The 23,230-nt window shown below is 42.9% G+C and overlaps 1 protein-coding gene across 2 annotated transcripts in view; it reads left to right on the top strand.

Moving 5' to 3' along the window:
- LOC132385586 (puromycin-sensitive aminopeptidase-like) overlaps positions 1 to 23,230 on the top strand; it is a 257,048-nt gene that overhangs the window by 125,909 nt on the left and 107,909 nt on the right. For both annotated transcript variants that reach the window (XR_009509200.1, XM_059957751.1), the window contains exons 13-14: positions 9,657 to 9,766; positions 22,375 to 22,438. Coding sequence is in view for 1 of the 2 variants with exons in the window: in XM_059957751.1 (XP_059813734.1) it covers positions 9,657 to 9,766; positions 22,375 to 22,438 (174 nt within the window). In the remaining variant the exon portion in view is untranslated. The remainder of the gene's footprint in view (positions 1 to 9,656; positions 9,767 to 22,374; positions 22,439 to 23,230) is intronic.

The following is a 23,230-nucleotide window of genomic DNA, read 5'->3' as shown; positions in this document are numbered from 1 at the left end:
GACAAATTAGATCTTTCAATGACACAGCACAGAGACAAGGAGTCAAATTGCCTACTCGTTTTGTGGTTTTATGTAACTGTTGGCCTAAATTTTGCAGCTTGTTAAATTGCATGAGGCATTTTGTTTCTGAAGTGAAAGTATATCTGACCAGTTGTATTTTCTTAGTGTTATATGACACCTAGTTATTTCCTGGTGGGGTGTGAAATTGCTGGGCTGCAATGAAATGGAACCGCTCTGAAATCTAAGTGACTAGAATACAGTGTCAGGAAGTGTATGGTCATGCAGTTTGGTCGAAGAAATAAAAGGGTAGACTATTTTCTAAATGGAGAGAAAATGCAAAGATCTGAGGTGCAATGGTACTTCCCTGAATGTTCCCTGAATTTGCAGGTTGAGTCGATAGTGAAGAAGACAAATGTGATGTTAGCATTCATTTCAAGAGAATGGGAATATAAAAGCAAGGATGGAAAGTTGAGGCTTTATAAGGTTGTGGTGAGGCCTCACATGGAATATTGTAGATAGTTTTAGGACCCTTATCTATGAAAAGATGGGCTGGCATTGGAGAAGGTCCAAAGAAGGTTCATGAAAATGATCCTATGATTGAAAGGCTTATCGTATGAGAGGCATTTGATGGCCTGTACTCACTGGAATTTAGAAGAATGAGGGAGGACCTCATTGAAACCTATCAAAAGGTGAAATGCCTTGATAGAGTGGACATGGAGAGGAGGATGTTTCCTATGGTTGGGGAGTCTAAGACCAGAGGACACAACCTCAGAATAGAGGGACGTCCATTTAGAATGGAGATGAGGAGGAATTTCTTTAGCCAGAGGGTGGTGGATCTGTGGAATTCATTTCCACAGACAGCCGTGCAGGCCATGTATTTGGATATATTTAAGGTAGAGGTTGATAGATGTAAGGATACAGGGAGAAGGTAGGAGATTAGTGCTGAGAGGAAAATGGATCAACCATGATGAAATGATGGAGCAGATTCGATAGGCCATATGGCCTCATTCTGGTCCGAAATCTTAAGAACATAACAGCATAACTGACATCGCAGTGCTTCATGAGGGCAAGGAGCCAAATGACTTTTATGCAACACACACAAAATGCTGGTGGAACGCAGCAGGCCGGGCAGTGTCTATAGGAAGAAGCACTGTCGATGTTTTGGGCCGAGACCCTTCGTCAGGACTAACTGAAAGGAAAGATAGTAAGAGATTTGAAGGTAGGAGGGGGAAATGCGAAATGATAGGAGAAGACCGGAGTGGGTGAAGCTGAGAGCCGGAAAGGTGATTGGCAGAGGGGATACAGAGCTGGAGAAGGAAAAGGATCATGGGACGGGAGGCCTAGGGAGAAAGAAAGGACGAGGGGAGCACCAGAGGGAGATGGAGAACAGGCAGAATGATGGGCAGAGAGAGAGAGGGAAAAAAAGAGGATGGGATAAAAAACTAAGTATATCAGGGTTGGGGTAAGAAAGGGAGGAGAGGCATTAACGGAATCAGTGGAGTCAATAAGTCAATGTTCATGCCATCAGGTTGGAGGCTACCCAGACGGTATATAAGGTGTTGTTCCTCCAACCTGAGTGTGGCCTCATCTTGACAGTAGAGGAGGCCATGGATAGACATATCAGAATGGGAATGGAACGTGGAATTAAAATGTGTGGCCACTGGGAGATCCTGTTTTCTCCGGTGGACAGAGCGTTGGTGTTCAGCAAAATGGTCTCCCAGTCTGCGTCGGGTCTCACCAATATATAAAAGGCCACACTGGGAGCACCAGACACAGTATACCACACCAGCCGACTCACAGGTGAAGTGTCGCCTCCCCAAATGACTTTTATTTTTAGGTTACATGGTCTTTGTTTGGAAGATGCAAATACATAAAAATCATTGTAAAATACTAAATGTATTTTATTTCCAAATCTGATTTGAGACGGTAACAATTGTTGGTCCAGTTAAAATCTATTTCAAAATCTAGGTTCAATGGAAATGTGAAGACTTGTATTACTAAACACAAAAGTGACAAAATTAAAAAAGACAGATTTAACGGTGTAGTGGTGAAGTGTATGTACTTGCATAATTAGCTTTGTGGTTGATATTAATTACTCTATTACTCATTAAAATTCTGTCACCTTCCACCTACAGTACAAAAACAGCCCATTTGGCACACAAAGCTGTGCTGAACATGTCCTTACCTTAGAAATTACCTTGAGTTACCCATAGCCCTCTATTTTTCTAAGCTCCATGTACCTATCCAAGAGTCTCTTAAAAGACCCTATCGTATCCTCCTCCACCACTGTACTTACATGTACTATTCCATGTACTCACATGTACTATTCCATGTTCTCACCAGTCTCTGCATTTTTTTTAAAAAAAAGCTTACCCCTGACATCTCTTCTGTCCCTACTTCCAAGCATGTTAAAACTGTGCCCTCTTGTGTCAGCCATTTCAGCCTTTGGGGAAAAAAGCCTCTGACTATCCGTACGATCAATGCCTCTCATCATCTTATATACCCCATCAGGTCACCTCTCATCCTCCGTCGCTCCAAGGAGAAAAGGCCGAGTTCACTCAACCTATTCTCATAAGGCATGCTCCCCAATCCAGGCAACATCCTTGTAAATCTCTGCACATCCGCATCCTTCCTGTAATGAGGCGACCAGAACTAAGCACCGTACTCCAAGAGGGGTCTGACCAGGGTCCTATATAGGTGCAACATTACCTCTTGGCTCCTCAACTCAATCCCACGATTGATGAAGGTCGATGCACTGTCTGCCGCATTAACCACAGAGTCAACCTGTGAAGCAGCTTTGAGTATCCTATGGACTTGGACCACAAGATCCCTCTTATCCTCTGCGCTGCCAAGAGTCTTACCATTAATACTATATTCTGCCATCATATTTGACCTACTAAAACGAACCACCTCACACTTATCTGGGTTGAACTCCATCTGCCACTTCTCAGCCCAGTTTTGCATCCTATCAAAGTCCAGCTGTAACCTCTGACAGCCCTCCGCACTATCCACAATACCCCCAACCTTTGTGTCATCAGCAAATTTACTAACCCATCCCTCCACTTCCTCATCCAGGTCATTTATAAAAATCATGAATAGTAGGACTTCCAGAACAGACCCCTGAGGCACACCACAGATTACTGACCTCCAAACAGAATATGACCCATCTGCAACCACTCTTTGCCTTCTGTGGGCAAGCCAGTTCTGGATTCACAAAGCAATGTCCCCTTGGATCCCATATCTCCTTACTTTCTCAATAAGCCTTGCATAGGGTACCTTCTCAAATGCCTTGCTGAAATCCATATACACTACATCTACTGCTCTTCCTTCATCAATGTGTTTAGTCACATCCTCAAAAAAAAAATTCCATCAGGCTAGTGAGGCACAACCTGTCTTTGACAAAGCCGTGCTGACTATTCCTAATCATATTATGCCTCTCCAAATGTTCATAAATCCTGCCTCCAGGGACCGCTGAAATAAGACTCAGTGGTCTATAATTTCCTGGGTTATCTCTACTCCCTTTCTTGAATAAGGAAACAACATCCACAACCCTCCAATTCTCTGGAACCTCTCCCATCCCCATTCATGCAAAGATCATCGCCAGAGACTCAGCAATCTCCTCCCTCACCTCCCACAGTACCGTAGGGTACATCTCGTCTGGGCCCGGTGACTTATCCAACTTGATGCTTTTCAAAAGCTCCAGCACATCCTCTTTTTTAATATCTACATGTTCAAGCTTTTCAGTCAGCTGTAAGTTCTCTCTACAATTGTCAAGATCCTTTTCTGTAGCGAATACTGTAGTAAAGTGTTCATTAAGTACCTCTGCTATTTCCTCCAGTTCCATACATACTTTTCCACTGTCGCACTTGATTGGTCCTATTCTCTCACGTCTTATCCTCTTGCTCTTCACATATTTGTAGAATGCCTTGGGCTTTTCCTTAATCCTGTCTGCCAAGGCCTTCTCATGGCCCTTTCTGACTCTCCTAATTTCATTTTTAAGCTCCTTCCTGCTAGCCTTATAACCTTCTCAATCTCTATCTTTACCTAGTGTTTTTAACCTTTCGTAAGCTTTTCTTTTCTTCTTGACTAGATTTTCAACAGACCTTGTACACGGTGCATGTACCCTATCCTTTCCCTGTCTCATTGGAGCATACCTGTGCAGAACTCCACGCAAGTATCCCCTGAACACTTGCCACATTTCTTCCGTACATTTCTCTGAGAACATCTGACCCAATTTATATTTCCAAGTTCCTGCCTGATAGCCGCATATTTCCCTTTACTCCAATTAAACACTTTCCTAACTTGTCTGTACCTATCCTCTCCAATGCTATGGAAAAGGAGGTAGAATTATGATCACTATCTCCAAAATGTTCTCCCACTGAGAGACCTGACACCTGACGAGCTTCATTTCCCAATACCTCTCCTCTTGTAGGTTTATCTACATATTGTGTCAAGAAACCTTCCTGAACACACCTAATATACTCCACCCCATCTAAACCCCTCGCTCTAGGGAGATGCCAATTGATATTAAATTAAATTAAAATTTCCCACCAAGGCAACCCTGTTATTATTACACCTGTCTCCCTATCTGCTCCTCAATGTCCCTGTTACTATTGGGTGGTCTATATAAAAAAAAACACCCAGTAGAATTATTGACCCCTTCCTGTTCCTAACTTCCACCCACAGAGACTCCGTAGACAATCCCTCCATGACTTTCTCCTTTTCTGCGGCTGTGACACTATCTCTGATCAACAGTGCCACGTCCCCTCCTCTTTTGCCTCCCTCCCTGTCCTTTCTGAAACATCTAAAGCCTGGCACTTGAAGTGACCATTCCTGCCCTTGAGCCATCGAAGTCTCTGTAATGACCACAACATCATAGCTCCAAGTACTGGTCCACGCTCTAAGTTCATCTGCTTTGTTCATAATACTCCTTGCATTAAAGTAGACACATCTCAAACCATCGGTCTGAGCGTGTCCCTTTTCTAACACTTGTCTATCCTCCCTCTCACACAGTCTCCAAGCTTTCTCTACTTGTGAGCTAACCGCCTCTTCCTCCTTCTCTGCAGTTTGGTTCCCACCCTCCAGCAATTCTAGTTTAAACTCCCCAGTAGCCTCAGCAAACCTCCCCGCCAGGATATTGGTCGACCTGGGATTCAAGTGCAACCTGTCCTTTTTGAGAAGCCAATATTGGAAAGTGAATTACTTGCTGGATTTTTCATTCTTTTTTTCTTGGGCATTCCCTTGGGGTCAAGGGTACCTTGTTTTTCTTCAGTTCTTTGAATTCTAATGTGGTTAATGAGATCTGTATGGGACCTGTTTACCACTGCTGGGTCAGGAGGTACTTAACAGGTGGAAAGTGATGCATTCCTGCCATTCCTGATGACTTTTGTGTGCTCGTGACAAATGTCAGTGCTCCATATTGAGTGATCATTGGCAAGTCATCTCTTTACAATGCTGGAACTTGGGGCAGAATATCTGTTGCCAGTGTAATCAGAGTCTTGGAAACTGCTGATGTTGATTTGCTTATCTGACGGGATATGAGGATTTTGCACAGTTTTGATATTTTAATTCTTCAGAGATGTACAGAGTGGGCAGTTTATTAACTACACCTGGGCACATTAATGCAAATTTCTAATTAGTCATTCATGTGGGATCAACTCAGTGCATAAAAGCATGCAGACATGGTCAAGAGGTTCATTTGTTGGTCAGACTAAACATCAGAATGGGGAAGAAATGTGATCAAAGGTACTTTGACCGTGGAATAATTATTGGTGCTAGAGAGTGGTTTGAGTATCTCAGAAACTGCTGATCTCCTGGGATTTTCTCACACAAAAGTCTCTAGAGTTTACAGAAAATGGTGGAGGAACCAAAAAATAATTCAGTGAACAGCAGTTCTGTGGGCGAAAGCATCTTGTTAATGAGAGATGTCAGAGGAGAATGGTCAGACTGGTTCAAGCTGACAGGAAGGTGACAGTAACTCAAATAACCACACATTACAACAGTGGTGTGCAGAAGAGCATCTTTAAATGCACAACACGACAAACCTTGAAGTGGATGAGCTACAACAGCAAAAAGCCAGTAGCATACATTCAGTGGCCACTTTATTAGGTGCAGGAGGTATCTAATCGTGGCCACTGAATGTATGTTTTACATGGTCTGTGTCTCAGTGCAAACAATGGAACAAGTTTTCTGCTATTCAGTGGACAAAGGGTTTAGTGCCGAGTTTTGTTAGTGCTTTGTAAAAGCTTGGCATAACTTTGCTTATAGTATTGTCGTGAAAATGCCTTGAGCCCTATTGTTTTTATGTATAACAACTTTAATTTGCCTAACATGTTTAGAGACTTGAAAACTTATTCTCCATAAAACTCTGATCCCATACCCCCTTTCAGTTTTGTATTTCCTCATGCAAGCACACACGTGGTCTCTATCTCTGCTGCTATTCAATAAGTGGTTGATCTCACTGTAACTTCAACTCTGCATTCAAATCTACTTCTGATAACCAGTCTGTTTTTCTTTATCAAGATCTACTTAACCTCTCCCTTTCAAAACAAAAAAATGAATTTTGTTTGTACCAGAGTTTGAGGAAGGAAGTGCCAAAGAGACATTTAACAAAAAAAGGCACCTGTTAGCTTGTACCTCTTCCCCTCCCTCCAACCACCTTATTCTGGCATCTTCCCCGTTCCTTTCCAGTCCCAGTGAAGAGTATTTATTCATTTCCATTGATGCTACCTGACCTGCTGAGTTCCTCCAGCGTTTTATGTGTTGATCCCCCAGTTCTGTCACTCATATTGGTACGCTCTTGCTTTTAAACACCAACTCTTTTTTTAAAAGGGGCACATGCTCTGCCCATCCACCTTGTCAACACTCTCCAGGGTTTTGATTCAATCAGGCCATCTGAACTGCAGCAGGTACAGTTCTAGCCACTTTTTAAAATTTCTTAACTGACCAAATTTTGGTATTGGTTTAGTACACCTGCTCTGGACTGCTTAAATCTCATTAACAACCTTTTTTTTAAAAAAAAGGCAACCACTACTGTACACAGTTCTCCAGATGTTGTCTTAGCAATCCCTGATATGACTGAAATTAAATCCAACTTTAGTCCATTGCCTTGCAAATATAACAGGAAAACATGACCACTCGGAAGTGCTGCATTTCTCAACATCATTATATGCACATCTACCCATCACCGGGGTGGAGATGCGTCTCTACTAAAGCACTGTGCTAACAGCCGCACTACCTTACTGTCCCATTCTTTTGTATTCTGTATAAAAGCTTTCATATTATTTTCAATTTGGATATGATTTGAACAAAATAAAAAGCACCTGGGTGGCTGGGTGGAGATGCGCACTACCAAAGGAGGTGTGAGGTGCTCCTTCCTTCCACTAGCCTGCAGGTCACCCTTGGGCAAAGTGTAGCCCCTGCTTACCAGGTGGTGGATGGTCATATGAGTAGCTGGTGCATATCACAAGTCCTAAGTCCCAAGTACTGGCTTTGCGACCACTGACACCAGGCAGACAATCTCTGAAGAGTATTGACAATGGCTGGGGGTCACCTGTCTTGTAAAGACACACTGCCCCAGATGAAAGCAATGGTAAACCACTTCTGTAAAAAAAAAAAAAGAGAAAGAAAAAGAAAGGTAGGTCAAAATCACAGTCATGGAGAGACCATAACAAACGAACTTATCACCAATTTGGATGCATCAAAACAAAGGCAGTTAGATGCATTGTTAAGTAAGCCGATTTCATTTTGCCTACTGTGTTTATAATAAGAGGGTAGGAAAATGGTGAAGTCGTTGTCGGACAGCGTGATGGAGTCTAGGTGTGGGGCCAGCAACTGAGCTTCACCCAGGGAGAACGTTTGAAAGGTCTCGGCGTAGACCAGTCTCTTCCTTGGCAGATTGACCAGTAGGCTGTGAGCTCGCAAAAAATCCGCTCCCAGGAACGGTTGGGCTACGGCGGCCAGTGTGAAGTCCCACGTGAACCGGCTAGAGCTGAACTGTAGCTGCACCGTACGGGTGTCGTAGGTCCTTACTGTGCTGCCGTTCGCGGTTCTCTTGCGGGTGTCGTAACTCGTCCGAGGTAAGACGCTGATCTCGGCTCCGGTGTCGACCAAAAAGCGGCGTCCCGACTGCTTGTCCCAGACATACAGGAGGCTATCCAGATGGCCAGCCGCCGTAGCCATCAGCCACGGCTGGCCCTGGCGTTTCCCGAGAACTTGCAGGGCGGGCTACAGCAGCGGGCTTCTGTGCCCCACCGCTGGTGGCAGAAGCACCATTGTTCGTTGGTCTCCTCACCCGTCTCTGGGGTTAGTGGGCTGTGCAGCTGGGCCTGGTGATCTGTGCGACGGACGCCCCACTCTCCTTCTTGGCTTTCCACAGCACATCTGCCCCAGGCCGCCTCCTTCCGGGGGTCGCTGAAATCTGTGTCAGACAGCAGCAGGCGTATGTCCTCAGGCAGCTGCTCCAGGAACGTCTGCTCAAACATGAGGCAGGGCTTGTGTCCTCCGGCCAGGGACAGCATCTCGTTCATCAAAGCCGATGGCGGTCTGTCTCCCAAACCATCCAGGTGCAATAAGCGGGCAGCTCGCTCGTGCCGTGAGAGTCCGAAAGTCCTTATGAGCAAATTCTGTGTATTTGCCGTCCTCTGGGGGCGACTGTATGAACTCTTCAACCTGGGCGACTGTCTCCTGGTCGAGGGAGCTCACCATGTAGTAGTAACGTGTGGCATCCGAGGTTATCTGCCAATGTGGAATTGGGCTTCTGCTTGCTGGAACCATAGGTGAGGTCGCAGCATCCAGAAGCTTGGCAGTTTTAACAAAACTGCATGAACAGATGTGGCGTCATTCATCTCCGGTCCAAATATCGTTTGGGCCGTCGGGGTCACCAACTGTAGCTAAAATAACAACATGTAGTCGGTGAGCTGCAGTTGCAAAAGAGGTTTATTCAAACTTCGTGGCCTCGCTTTTAAGCCTTCCTGTTCCTGCCTTCCCCAAGCAGGAACGCTGTAGGGGGCACATATTCACAGTCCCGTCCCGCACGTTTCAAAAGTACCTCGGTGTGGCGACCCACTTCCCAGCGCACTCAAACCAGCTTACAAAGTGGCGCATTGAGGCCAGTCCCAAAGAGGGCGCCAAGCCTGCTTCACCAGCAAGGGGAAAAGCCCACGATGAAGCAAACGATGCTTTTCACTGTTTAAGATCGGAGTTTTCCTTCTCCTAGGTGAGCTGCTAACCACGGCTGATGAGCTCCATCTGCCCAAAGCGACTGGCGCAGGTAACCTGCCTTTGCCCCTTCTGTAAGCGGTTCCACCAGGCTTAGTAGCTAAGCCACACATGAAGGCCAGGAGCTGGACTTGGTTGTCAGAGGCCATTTGAGACACGCTATTGGGAGCGTTTAATAGGTAGTGGGTTAAAGGAACCATGTTTCGATATACGTGTGACAAATAAATCTCATCTAATCTGGGTTTTTTTTGAGGTTTTGAAATAAACACATCAAGGACCCTCAGTGGCATTATTTTTCATTTCATTCTTTTCATTGACTCTGTTACGTATTATTCTATGCATTTATGGAATATGCCTGCAAGACAGTGAATCTCAGGGTTGTATATGGTGACATACATACATGTACTTTGATAATAAATTTTCCTTGAACCTTACAGAGGATCTTTGGAGCTGTTTGGAAGAGGCCAGTGGGAAGCCGATTAGTGCTGTAATGAGCACATGGACAAAACAGATGGGGTTTCCTCTCATTTATGTGGAAGAAGAACAGGTGAGTTTACTTTAAGAAAAGCTATATCTATATATACACTCAGTGACCACTTTATCAGGTAGACTTGTACACCTTGTTACTGCAAATATTTGTCAGCCAATCATGTGGCAGCAACTCATCCATGAAAGCATGCAGACATGGACAAGAGGTTCAGTTATTGTTCAGGCCAAACCTCAGAATGGGGAAGAAACGTGATCTAAGTTATTTCGACCATGAAATGATTGTTGGTGCCAGCTGGGGTCTTGAGAATCTCAGAAACTGCTGATCTCCTGGGATTTACATGCACAACAATCTCTATAGTGGACAGAGAATGGTGTAAAAACAAAAAAAAGCCAGTGAGTGGCAGTACTGTGGGTGAAATGTCTTGTTAATGAGAGATGTCAGAGGAGAATGGCCAGATCGGTTCAAGCTGACAGGAAGGTGACAGTAACTCAGATAACCACACGTTACAACAGTGGTGTGCAGACGAACGTCTCTGAACGCATAACATGTCGAATATGGAAATGTATGGGCTATGGCAGCAGAAGACCACATCGCATTCCTCTCCTGTACCTAGTGAAGTGGCTACTGACTGTATATACAGTACCATATCTGTTGAGAGTGTAAATGGATTAATCGCAGTTAAGCTGGCATCACAATGGCAGAGGTGAAATGAATGAGGTCCTGCAATTTGAACTTGTGTAACTAGGTAACAAATAAAACAACATTTTATATCCTAGATTATATCCATTGCGATGTGCTATTCAGTAAAGTAATAGGGGGAATCATCAGATGAATGCATGGTTGAAGCGATGGTATGAGGGGGGTGTAATGTACTGTGTGAGTATTTGTAGGTCAGAGTGTGTATGACATCAGGACAGAACAGGGGTTATAGAATATGGAAGTCCGGTGAATAAACTTGGTTGTTCAATATACTGCGGTGTCAGAGTCACATCAATACTACAGGGGGCATTAAATTTCTTAATCACTGGGGCCATTGCGTGGGTACAGCTGTCGAGGAGAGCCAAAGCTAATTTGTCAAGATACTCAGACATGTGAGTACAGTGAATGAAGTAGGAAAACCTAAGCCTCCAGGCTTTGAGCAGCAGCCATTCAGAGATCGGAAACCTGAGGAGACGTAGCTCACTCAGGTTTGCTAATTGAATAGAAAAGGCTACGACTTGCAGCAACTTGGCACTTTGAGCACCTATTCGGAGATTGGAAGCATAAGAACAAATAGTTCACTCAGGCTTTGTGCAGCAGCCAGTCAGCTTTCAGAACAAATTAAATAAGGTAGGGGCAAGCAGAGTGGACAGAGAGTGGAGATTTTGAGTCTTTAGCTCTTCGAAGTGAGGCTTCAGTGAGAGAAGGCAAAAAGCTGCAGGTAGAGATTTTTTTTCTTCCCCCACAGTTAGAACAGCAGGTGGAATAGTGCCAGGTAGGATAGTGGAATATGGGAAGGCAGGGAAACCTCCAGTGTCTCTGATGACTACACTTAGAAAGCAAAGGGTAGCAGTGAATGGGTGTTTCTCAGACTGGCTGGAGGTGACTAGTGGGGTACCACAGGACTCTGTATTGGGACCACAGCTCTTTACGATTTATGTCAATGATTTAGATGAGGGCATTGAAAACTATATCAGCAAGTTTGCTGACGATACTAAACTGGGTGGCAGTGTGACATGCGAAGAGGACGTTAGGAGAATACAGGGAGACTTGGATAGGCTGGGTGAGTGGGCAGATACTTGGCAGATGTCATTCAATGTGAATAAATGTGAAGTTATCCACTTTGGAAGCTGGAACAAGAGGGCAGAGTATTGTTTGAACGGTGTCGAGTTAGGTAAGGGAGAAATGCAAAGAGACCTAGGAGTCCTAGTTCACCAGTCAATGAAGGTGAATGAGCAAGTGCAACAGGCAGTGAAGAGGGCAAATGGAATGTTGGCCTTTGTTACAAGGGGAATTGAATACAAGAGCAAGGATGTTCTTTTGCATTTGTACAGGGCCCTGGTGAGACCACACCTGGAATATTGTGTACAGTTTTGATCTCCAGGTTTAAGGGAGGACATTCTGGCAATTGAGGAAGTGCAGCGTAGATTCACTAGGTTGATTCCTGGGATGGCAGGGCTGTCTTACGCAGAGAGATTGGAGAGATTGGGCTTGTACACGCTGGAATTGAGGAGATTGAGAGGGGATCTGATTGAAACGTTTAAGATAATTAAAGGATTTGATAGGATTGAGGCAGGAAATATGTTCCAGATGTTGGGAGAGTCCAGTACCAGAGGGCATGGATTGAGAATAAGAGGTCAGTTATTTAAAACAGAGTTGAGGAAGAGCTTCTTCTCCCAGAGAGTTGTGGAGGTGTGGAATGCACTGCCTCGGAAGACGGTGGAGGCCAATTCTCTGGATGCTTTCAAGAAGGAGCTGGATAGATATCTGATGGATAGGGGAATCAAGGGATATGGGGACAAGGCAGGGACTGGGTATTGATAGTAAATGATCAGCCATGATCTCAGAATGGCGGTGCAGACTCGAGGGGCCGAATGGTCTACTTCTGCACCTATTGTCTATTGTCTATTAATGCATCCAGCTTCAGCTTCTTACACTCCACATTAAGGAGTTGGAGCTGGAACTGAATGAGCTCCAGATCATTCAGGAGGCTGAGGGAGTGATAGATAGGGCACATAGAGAGGTAGTTACACCTGAAATGCAGGACACAGTTAACTGGGTGACCATCGGGGATAGGAAGCCAGTGAAGAGAACCCCTTTGACCATTCACCTCAATAACATGAGCTTTCAATACTGTTGAGGGGAGGCGAGCCCTGGCAGAGGAAAGCAACAGCAGTCTGGCTCTGTGGCTCAGAAAGGAAGAGGGGAGAAGAGGAAGGCTATAGTGATAGGGGACACATTGGTTAGAAGAACAGTAAGGAGGTTCTTCTGGATGAGAATGAGATTCCCAAATGGTGTGTTGCCTTCCAGGGTCAGGGACATCTTGAATCAAATCCGCAGTATTCTTAAGTGGGAGGGTAAACTGCCAGAGGTTATGGTCCACATCAATACCAGTGACGTGGGTAGGATGGGTGATGAGGTCATCAAAGTGAGTTCAGGGTGCCAAGTTAAAGGACAGGACTTCCAGGGTTCCAGGATTGCTACCCATGTGATGTCCCAGTGTGGCCAGAAATAAGATGACCATATAGTTTAACATGTGATTAAGGAGTTGGTGCAGGAGGGGAGCGCTTCAGATTTTTGGATCAGTGGACTCTTTTCCAGAGAATGTGGTATCTACAGAAGGGATGGATTGCACCTGGAGGGGAAATAGCCTCGCAGGAATGTTTAAACAGGAGTTGCAGGGGGATGGGAACCAAGGTGCCAGAACAGTTGAGAGTTGTGGAGAGAGATTCTGCTAAGCCTTTATACAAAGTTGGGAATCAAAAAGCCAAGCATGATGGGACTAATGTTCTGAGCTCCGTATATTTCAGTGCAAGGGGTATTGTAGGAAAGGCAAATGGCTTAGGGCATGGATCAGCACGTGGAATTATGACATTGTAGCCATTGGTGAGACGTGGATGCAGGAGGGGTAAGACTGGCAGCTCAGTGTTCAGGAGTTCCATTGTTTTTGATGCAACAGAGTGGGAGGGATTAAGGTGGAGGGGGTGGCGTCACTAGTCAGGTAAATGTCACAGCAGTGCTCAGTTAGGACAGACTGAACCAACCAATCACCCTCCACCACTACCCTCCTCCATCTGGCAGAACTGGTCCTCACCCTGAACAACTTTTCCTTTTCCAAACTCAAGGGGTAGCCATGGGCACTTGCATAGGCCCCAGCTACACCTGCCTCTTTACTGGCTATGTAGAACAGTTTGTTTCCTGGTAATATTAACGACTCCGTTGGTGCTGTTTCGTGCACCAATGCTGAGCTCCTTAATTTTATCAACTTTGCTTCTAACTTTCACCCTGCCCTTAAATTCACTTGGTCCATTTCTATACATCCCTCCCCTTTCGATCTGTCTTCCATCTGTGGAGACAAACTGTCAACCGATCTCTTTTAAGAAGCTACCAATTCCCAATTATCTCTTCCCACCCTATCTCCTGGAAAAAGCTATTCCCTTTTCTGTTTCTTCACCTCCACTGCACCTGTTCCCAGGACAAAGCTTTCCATTCCAGAACATCAGAGATGTCCTCCTTTAAAGAGTGAGGTTTCCCTCCTACTATTGATGCTGCCCTCACCCACATCTCCATTTCCTGTACATCTACGCTCACCCCATCTCCCCACCACTTTAATAGTGATAGAGTCCCTCTTCTCCTTACCTACCATCCCATCAGCCCCTGGATCCAATACATTATCCTCCGCAACTTTAGCTATCTCCAAAGGGATCGTACCACTGAATGTGTCTTTACCTCCCACCACCCCCACGCAACTTTCTACTGGGATTGCTCTCTCTGCTATTCTCTTGTTCATTTATCCCTTCCCACTAATCTCCCTCCAGGCACTCATCTCTGCAAGTGGCCCAAGTGCTACACCTGCCCAGACACTACTTCCTTCACCTCTATTCAGGGCCCCAAACAGTCCTTCCAGGTGAGGCAGTGCCTTACCTGCAAATCTGCTGGGGTTGTCTATTGTGACGAGTGCTCCCAATGCAGTCTTGGTGAGACCCTTTGTAAATATTGGGGGCCACTTCATCAATCATCTCTACACCATCTGTCACTAGCAGGACTTCTTGGTGGCCAGGGCAATTGGTGGATGTGTTTTCAATTTCATTGTTTAAGGGAAGTTTGGATAGGTTCATTGATGGTAGGGCAATGGTCCTGGTGTAGGTTGCTGAGACTCAGCAGATTATTAGTTTGGTGCTGTAGTGTTCTATGATGCTATGACTTTAATGAGGGTCACTATAGGCATCCAAACAGTCATCAGGAAATGGGGGGGAGTGGGGTGGCATTATTGGAGATTATCTGTCTGGTGCCTAGCACCAAAGTAAACAGCTGAAGTCTTGAAGGAATAGTTATCAGTATTCAGATGGAAAAGGACATTGCTGTTGCAGAACTGGATAGGATGGGCTTGTTTTCCTTGGAGTGGAAAAAGCTACTTGGTAACAGATTGAGGGACACAGTGTAAGTGGTAAGAAACTCTGCTTCACATAATTGTTTGTGGTGTTAGTTAAAGGTAAGGGTTAGGAGATTTGGAGGGCTTTGAAGAAGAATCTTTTCTGACCAGTGTACTTAAAACAGCATGGGTTAGACCATAAAGCAAAGGAACAGGATTAGGTCATTCAGCCCATCAGGTTTGCTGTGCCATTGGATCATGGCTGATTTATTATCCCCCTCAACACATTTCTCCTGATCTTCTCCATGTAACCTTTGATGGCATGATGAAGTACCTATCAACTTCTTTTCTAAATGTACCCAATGACTTGGCCTCCACAGCCCTTTGTGGCAATGAATTTCTACAGATCTACCACCCTCTGGCTAAAGAGATTGGTTCTGATGGGTACTTTGTTTGCGGCATTTAGAGAGGTATTTGAATAGGCTCAAGTGGCAAGGTGGAGATATGTCACTACCAAAGGAGATGTAAGGCACTCCTTCTCTCCACTAGCCATGGAAATCACCCTTGGGTAAGGTGTAGCTCCTGCTAGGCCCATGGGAGCAGGTGGTGGATGGTTGTATGAGCGGTGCATATCACAAGCCCTGGTTATGTGATCACTGACGCCAGGCAGACAATCTCTGAAGGGATTGATAATAGCTGAGGTCACCTGTTTTGTAAAGATACTGCCCAGGCGAAGGCAATAGCAAACCACTTCTGCAGAAAAAGAACATGGTTATGATCGCCTACATCATATGACACAGCACATGATGATTTGAATAGGCAAGCCACAAAAGGGTAAAGACCTCGTGGATAAATACAACTGGCATTGATGGGCAAGAAGGTCAATATGGATGTGTTGAGTCCAGCGAACTAACTTCTCTGACAATAACATGAGGACCTTAGGTAAACAATGGGAGCATGAACATTTTTGCCTGTTCATTTGCCTCTCTAAATGGCTCTCAAAAATAGTGATTGTATCTGATTTCACCAGCAAATCTGGTAGCAAGTTTTGGATATAAATCTTTCTATGTGTCATCGTCGTCGTCATCATTATGTGCCATGTCGTATGACATAGGTGATCATGGTCTTTCCATGACCATGATTGTTCTCGGCAAATTTTTCTACAGAAGTGGCTTGCTATTGCCTTCTGGGCAATGTCTTTACAAGACGGGTGACCCCTTGCGTCAGTGGTCACATCACCAGGACTTGTGATCTGCACCGGCTGCTCGTACGACCGTCCACCTCCTGCTCCCATGGCTTCACGTAACCCTGATCAGGGTCTAAGCAGATGCTCCACCTGGCCCAAGGGTGATCTGCAGGTCTAGCAGAGGGAAGGAGCACCTTGCACCTCCTTTGGTAGAGACCACCCAAATTCTATGTGTATAGTTTTTTTTTTCGAAAGATTTTGTGTCAAGTACTCTTTACACTCACCTTTAGTGTCATGTTACAGCTGTATAAAATATTGGTTAGACCACACTTAAAATATTGTGTACAGTTCTCATTGCCACATGTCAGGAAGGATGTAGTAGCAAGAGAATTCAGAATAGATTCGCCAGGATGTAGCATAAACAGGAGGGCTGTAGTTGCCCATGCCCAATAGCAGAAAAGTCTACAAAAGTGGTTGATACAACCCTGTCGATCACATGCAAGGCCCTCCCCACCATTGAGCACATCTGCAAAGAGTACTGCCACAAGAAAACAGCAAGGATCTTCACCATCTGCGACATGCTTCTCTAATACCTTCGGGTAGAGCCTTAGCTCTCACACCAGCAGGTTCTGTTATGAATGTACCGCAGCTCTGAGGGGCCGAAGGGTGCGGGGTAGCCCCCTCCTTTGTGAGAATCGCAAGATCACTATTGAGTCCGTTCAGGAGACCCAGGAAATGAGAGAAAGACATGCAGAATTCACGAAGAGTGAATCTGGCCTCTGAAAGGCGGACCCATTGATACCGGCTATTGTCTCTTGGAGAAGGACTTGTGTATTGCATCCTGTACGATGCATCGAAGCCCCCAGGCAATGAACCGAGGGGGAGGTTGGTGGAGGGATTGCATCATCTCAACCTGATTGACATCTGAGACCCTGTGAGTTAGGATAAAAGAGTGTCTGTGGGAACAGCTCCTCAGATGCACCAGAAGAAACGCTAGCGATCCCGTAATAGCAAAAGCCGGTGGGAAGGCCACGTGCATCCGTTTCCATTTGCCCCGGAATCGGTCTGCCTTGACCACGGAAGAACGGTTTTTAGCTAACAACAGGGAAATCAACTCCCAATGACTCTCGAAGGATTGACATCATAAAAGGACTGGACAAGTTTTAACCCGTCTTTCTCTCAAACCAAAACGCTGCAGCTTGAATGAATTAAAGTGACTTTTATATTTCCATCGGACAATACATTATCCCCCTAGACAACGATAGAGCTATTTCTTATTGATTATTATTAGACCCGCGCTTTTAGATTTAGTATTGATGACGTATATTATCTGTATGTTTGCATTAATACTATTTTGTGTATTTTTATCAATAAATACTGTTAAAAATAGTACCATCAGACTTCAACGGAACTCTATCTTTGCTGGTAAGTGACCCAGTTACGGGGTTCGTAACAGTTCAAAAAGGGCTCCTGAACCAGAGTGGATAACTTCACTCAGCACAACCCTGAACTGATGCCACAATCAACAGACTCACTTTCAAGGAGTCTTTACAACTTGTCTTTTCTGTATTATTTGCAGTTTGTCTTTCACACTTTGTCAGTCTTGTGTATCGTGCTTTGTATATTCTGTTGTACTTCTTTATCTTCTTGTAAATGCCTGCAAGAAAATGAATCTCAAGGTCAGCATATGGTAACATATACATACTTTGATAATAAATTAATAACGAAATAGGTCTATATGATGAACATTCAGTTCATTATTTCGATGCAAAATTTCTCTCTAAGATCATGGCTAACCGCTTGGAAAATATTTTAACTAAAATCATCTCTATTGTTACTCTTTCTCCAATGTTCGGAGATTGATGAACATTATATATTCATCACTATCTAAGGAACCCCAATGTGTTATTTCTCGACGCAGAAAAGGCATTTGATAGAGTTGAGTGGTCATATTTGTTTAAAGTATTAGAAAAATTTGGTTTTGGTAATAATTTCAATAGGTGGATTCAAATGATAAGAATCCTATTGCCACGGTTATTACTAATAATTTCAGGTCCCTTTTTTTTCACTTTCACGTGGTACTAGACAAGGATGTCCATTAAGCCCTTTATTATTTAATCTCGTACTGGAGCATTTGGCCATAACACTCTGAAGCTAAAAATATTCATGGTATTTCTATGAATGGAACCATACATAAGATTTCTCTTTACGCAGATGATATTTTGATTTTTATTTCGAACCCTGACGAATCAATTCCTGATCTTTTGGAAGCACTAAAAGATTTTGGTAAATTTTCAGGATATAAACTTAACTTGAATAAAAGTGAATTATTTCCATTAAATGCCCCTGTTTTTATATATAATGATATTCCATTTAGAATAGTTAATTCTTTTAAATATTTAGGTATTATAATTACAAAAAAATAAAGATCTTTATAAAGCTAATGTAGTTCCTTTAATGGACTCCATGAAACAACTATTTTCTAGATGGAATCCACTTACTTTTTCTTTAATAGGTCACATCCATGTTGTGAAAATGAAGATTTTACCTAGATTTTTATATATTTTCCAAAATATATATCTGTTTAACTAAAAAATTTTTTGATCAAATTGACTCTTATTTCATCCTTTATTTGGAACAATAAGAGACCAAGAATTAATAAATATCATTTACAAAAATCTAAAAAAGGTGGTGGACTTGACTTCCTAATTTAAGACTATTATTGGGCTGTTAATATCGGACAATTATGCTTTTGGCTATATTGGCTTGACAAGAGCCAAAAACCAGTTTGGGTTGATTTGGAAATAAAAGCTGTCAAACAATTTCATTTAACCTCAATATTAGGAGCTCCATTACCTTTACAGCTCTCTAAAATTCCAAATTTAAATCTTTACCGTTGTTAAACAGTCCTTATGGATTTGGTTTCAGTTTCGCAATTTTTAAAATTTTAAACAACTTAATCTGTCTATATATCGAAACTTTTTATTTAAACCTTCAATAACATCCCATTTTTCTCCTATGGAGAAATAAAGGGATCCATTCTTTTACAGATTTATTTTGTGATGGTTTATTGATGACTTTTGAAGAGTTAATTAGCAAATATTTTCTCTCATACACACTTTCTGCAATATCTTCAGCTTAGATGTTTCTTACAACAATACTTATCTAAGTTTCCATATTTGCAAGAATCTGATTTGTTATATATAATTTTGATTTTGAATCCTTTAGTAAGAGGTTCCATTGGTAGAATTTATAATTTATTTTTACTACAAAAAGAGAATCTCTCACTAAAGATTAAACAAGATTGGTAGAGAGAACTTAATATGACCTTTGTTAATGGAGATTAGTTGCGAGTTTTGAAAAAGGTAAATTCTTCTTTGATATGTGCCAATCACTGTTTAATTCAATTTAAAATTGTTCATTATTATTTAACAAGGGAGAGACTATCCAAAATATTTCCTAGCACAGACAATTACTGTGATAGGTATAAAACTGAAGTAGCTACTTTGTCACGTATGTTCTGGTCATGTTCTTCATTAAAACTGTTTTGGAAATCTTTATTTTCTACAATTTCTAAAGCTCTGAAAATTAATTTACAACCTAATAGACTGTTCTATTTGGAATAGTTCCACATCATATTCAGGGTATTTCATCTTCAGATCAACATGTAATTACATTTGTTATGTTGTTGGCAAGAAGGGCTATTTTATTAAAATGGAAAGATACCTCTGTCCCTACATTAATTAAATGGTTTTCTCAAGTAATGTTATGTCTCAGTTTGGAAAAAATTAGAAGTACAACTTTTGATCCTCAATTTGATTTTGAGAGAAGATGGAGCTCTTTTGCCAAATATTATCATTTAATTTGAATTATTTTATATCTTCAATCTTATTCTATATAAACATGAATTGGCGGTTGATGATTCTTTTTCTTTACACACAGACACACACTCACAGATGATGGTAAGACGTATTGGTCCGGGGGTTAATTCCTAATGGATTTTTTTAATTAGTTGGGATTCTCTTTTCTTTCCTCCTCCTCCTTATATTAAAAAAAACTTTTTTGTTTTTCATTTTCATATATTACGATCAGCTTTTTTCTCTTCAGCTTTATTAATTATATCAATTTGTTGAAGTTTTGTATCATTTTATAGCTGTAGAAGATTATATACAAATAAAAAGATTCTAAAAATGAAAATAAATTTACTTTGAACCTTTGAACTTTGAAAGTGGCTTGTGCAGTCTAGCCACTGAGGGGATGACCTGATACAGGTTTATAAAATAATGGCAGGCAAAGGTAGGACAGATAGAAGCTTCCTCCCAGGACAGCAAAATTTAGGTAATAGAGTGCACATTTAAAGTAAGATGAGGGATAAGATTTTCCACACAAAAAGTGTATGAATGTCTAGAACAAGCTGCCAATGGTGGCAGATACAACAACATTAATGCTTAATGTTTAAAAAGTGTTTGAGCTGATACTTAACAGAAAAGGCACAGAGAAATGATATTAGTTTGGATAATTATCGTGGTCAGCATAGACGAGGTGACTGAAGGGGTCTGTTTCTGTGCTGTACATTTCTGTGATACTAAGCCTATGCCCTCTTGGATTATGGTCACTCTCCTGAAGTGTTTTCCCTACTTCCACTTCCACTACTTGTTCAGCATTATTTCTTAAGATGAGGCCAAGTGTTGTCTGCTGATGGCAGCATAGTAGTTGGTGTAATGCTTTACAGTGCCAATGATCACCGATCAGGGTTCAATTACCTCCACTGTCTGTAAGGAGTTTTTAATGTTCTTGTGACCGTGTGGTTTTGCCCCCAGTCCTCTGGTTTCCTCTCATACTACAAAGGCACATGGTTGAAATTTGGGTTAGTAAATTGTGGGCAGGTTATGTTGGCACTGGAGTCATGGCAACATTTACAGGCTGCTGTTGGATTATGTTGGTGGTTGACACAAAATGATGTATTTCATTGTATGCTTCAAAATGCATGTGATTCAGTTTATCGTTATCTTTAGTAAGACTATTCTCCCATATTGTCTGAAAAATATTTACTTGGAGGCACTTGCCAAGTTCCACTCCATCTGAGCCCCTTGTTCCAAAGTTACCCCAGTCAATGTTAGAAAATTTTAAATCTTGCACTATTATTACCCAATTTACTTTACACCTCTATGTGATTTGCTGTATTACCTGTTCCTCTACTACCTACTATCAGAAGCCTAAAGTATAACGCCAAAAAAGTGATCTTACTTGCGGTTTGTTATGTCGCTGGTATTTAGGGCAGCAATGAAGGTCCGCCTTCTCTGGTGGTGTTCAGGACTTCCTTCATCAGGCCAGTAGCAGCTTCTCAGTTTTCACTGCTGTCAGTCATGCAGGTCAAGTCAAGTCACTTTTATTGTCATTTTGACTATTACTACTGGTACAGTACACAGTAAAAACGAGATGACGTTTTTTTCAGGACCATGGTGTTACATGACACAGTACAAAAACTAGACCTAGCTACATAAAAAACAACATAGAAAAAAAACTACACTAGACTGCAGACCTACCCAGGACTGCATAAAGTGCACAAAACAGTACAGTAAGGTGTCAGTCCAGGCTCTGGGTATTGAGGAGTCTGATAGCTTGGGGGAAGAAACTGTTACGTGGTCTGGTCGTGAGAGCCCGAATGCTTCAGTGCCTTTTCCCAGATGGCAGGAGGGAGAAGAGTTTGTATGAGGGGTGCGTGGGGTCCTTCATAATGCTGTTTGCTTTGTGGATGCAGCGTGCAGTGTAAATGTCCGTGATGGTGGGAAGAGAGACCCCGATGATCTTCTCAGCTGACCTCACTATCCGCTGCAGGGTCTTGCGATCCGAGATGGTGCAATTTCCAAGCCAGGCAGTGATGCAGCTGCTCAGGATGCTCTCAATACAACCCCTGTAGAATGTGATGAGGATGGGGGGTGGGAGATGGACTTTCCTCATCATTCGCAGAAAGTAGAGACACTGCTAGGTTTTCTTTGCTATGGAGCTGGTGTTGAGGGACCAGGTGAGATGGAAACTCAGGAATGCCATCGCACTTGGGTGTAGAAAGATTCTTCATTACTGTTTCTGTAACGGTTTTGTTTGACCAATCAGTGTTGTTAGTCCTGAGCTGAACCCCTGAACATGGACCACACTTAGTCTACCCTCTACTCTTTGACTCATTTGGAGTGGGTGACCCTACTAAGAGCCAAAGCAAAAAGCCCCAAGTCCAGCCAACATAGTCCTCCTGGTCATTGAGGCATGCCAGCCTCCAAACCACAAGATTGTGGTCCTCTTGGAGGAACAAGGTTATCACTAGTTCTACCCATTGCTCCTTAGACACTTGAGATGTGTCACAAAACATTCAAGCTTGTGATAACTAAAAATAAAATTTAAAATCTCTTTCAGGAGAAAGATGACCGAGTATTGAAGATTTCCCAGAAGAAATTTTGTGCCAGTGGACCATATACTGGTAAGTGCATGTGCTGCTTTGTTGTAATTTACCTTTAAATATTGAAAAAAGTGTTCATACTTCCAGAATTGGATGTGTTTCCTTTTCATGGGTATCCCAATGCAGTTACTGTCATCTCAGAGGATGCAGTTATAGCAGGGGTTCCCAACTTGGGGTTCATGGACTCCTTGGTTCATGGTGGGGGTCCATAGCATTAAAAAAAAGTTGGAAACCCCCTAAACTATAGCGTTCCTGAATTGATTGATCATTTTACACTAAATTGAAATGTTAGAACTTGAAGAATTAAATATGTTTGAATTTCATCTTGCAATAATGCTTTACAACTTGGAAATCGTAATCATTATGTGCTGTGTCATATGATGTGGGCAGGCATGGTCTTTCCATGACCATGATTGTTCTTGGCAAATTTCCCTATGGAAGTGGTTTCCCGTTATCACCTGGGCAGTGTCTTTATAAGGCAGTCGACCCCTGCCGTTCTCAGTACTTTTCAAAGATTGTCTGCCTGGCATCAATGCGTTGCATAACCAGAACTGGTAAAATACACCAGCTGCTCCCATGACTTCACATGATTTTGACCAGGGGGCTGAACAAGTGCTACACCTTGCCCAAGGGTGACCTGTAGGCTAACAGATTGAAGGAGCGCCTTACACCTCCTTTGGTAGAGACTTATCTCCACCCAGCCACTCAAAACTTGGAAATAGTCATTAAATGTAGTTTCAACTTTCTGCCATTGTGTCCAAATTAGAGCCATAATTTTCTGCAATTCATTTACAGAATCTGGATGTCGCTGGC

The sequence above is a fragment of the Hypanus sabinus genome (genome assembly GCF_030144855.1).
Source record: "Hypanus sabinus isolate sHypSab1 chromosome X1 unlocalized genomic scaffold, sHypSab1.hap1 SUPER_X1_unloc_11, whole genome shotgun sequence".
NCBI classification, from domain to species: domain Eukaryota; kingdom Metazoa; phylum Chordata; class Chondrichthyes; order Myliobatiformes; family Dasyatidae; genus Hypanus; species Hypanus sabinus.
This window is presented reverse-complemented; position numbering and strand designations above follow the sequence as displayed.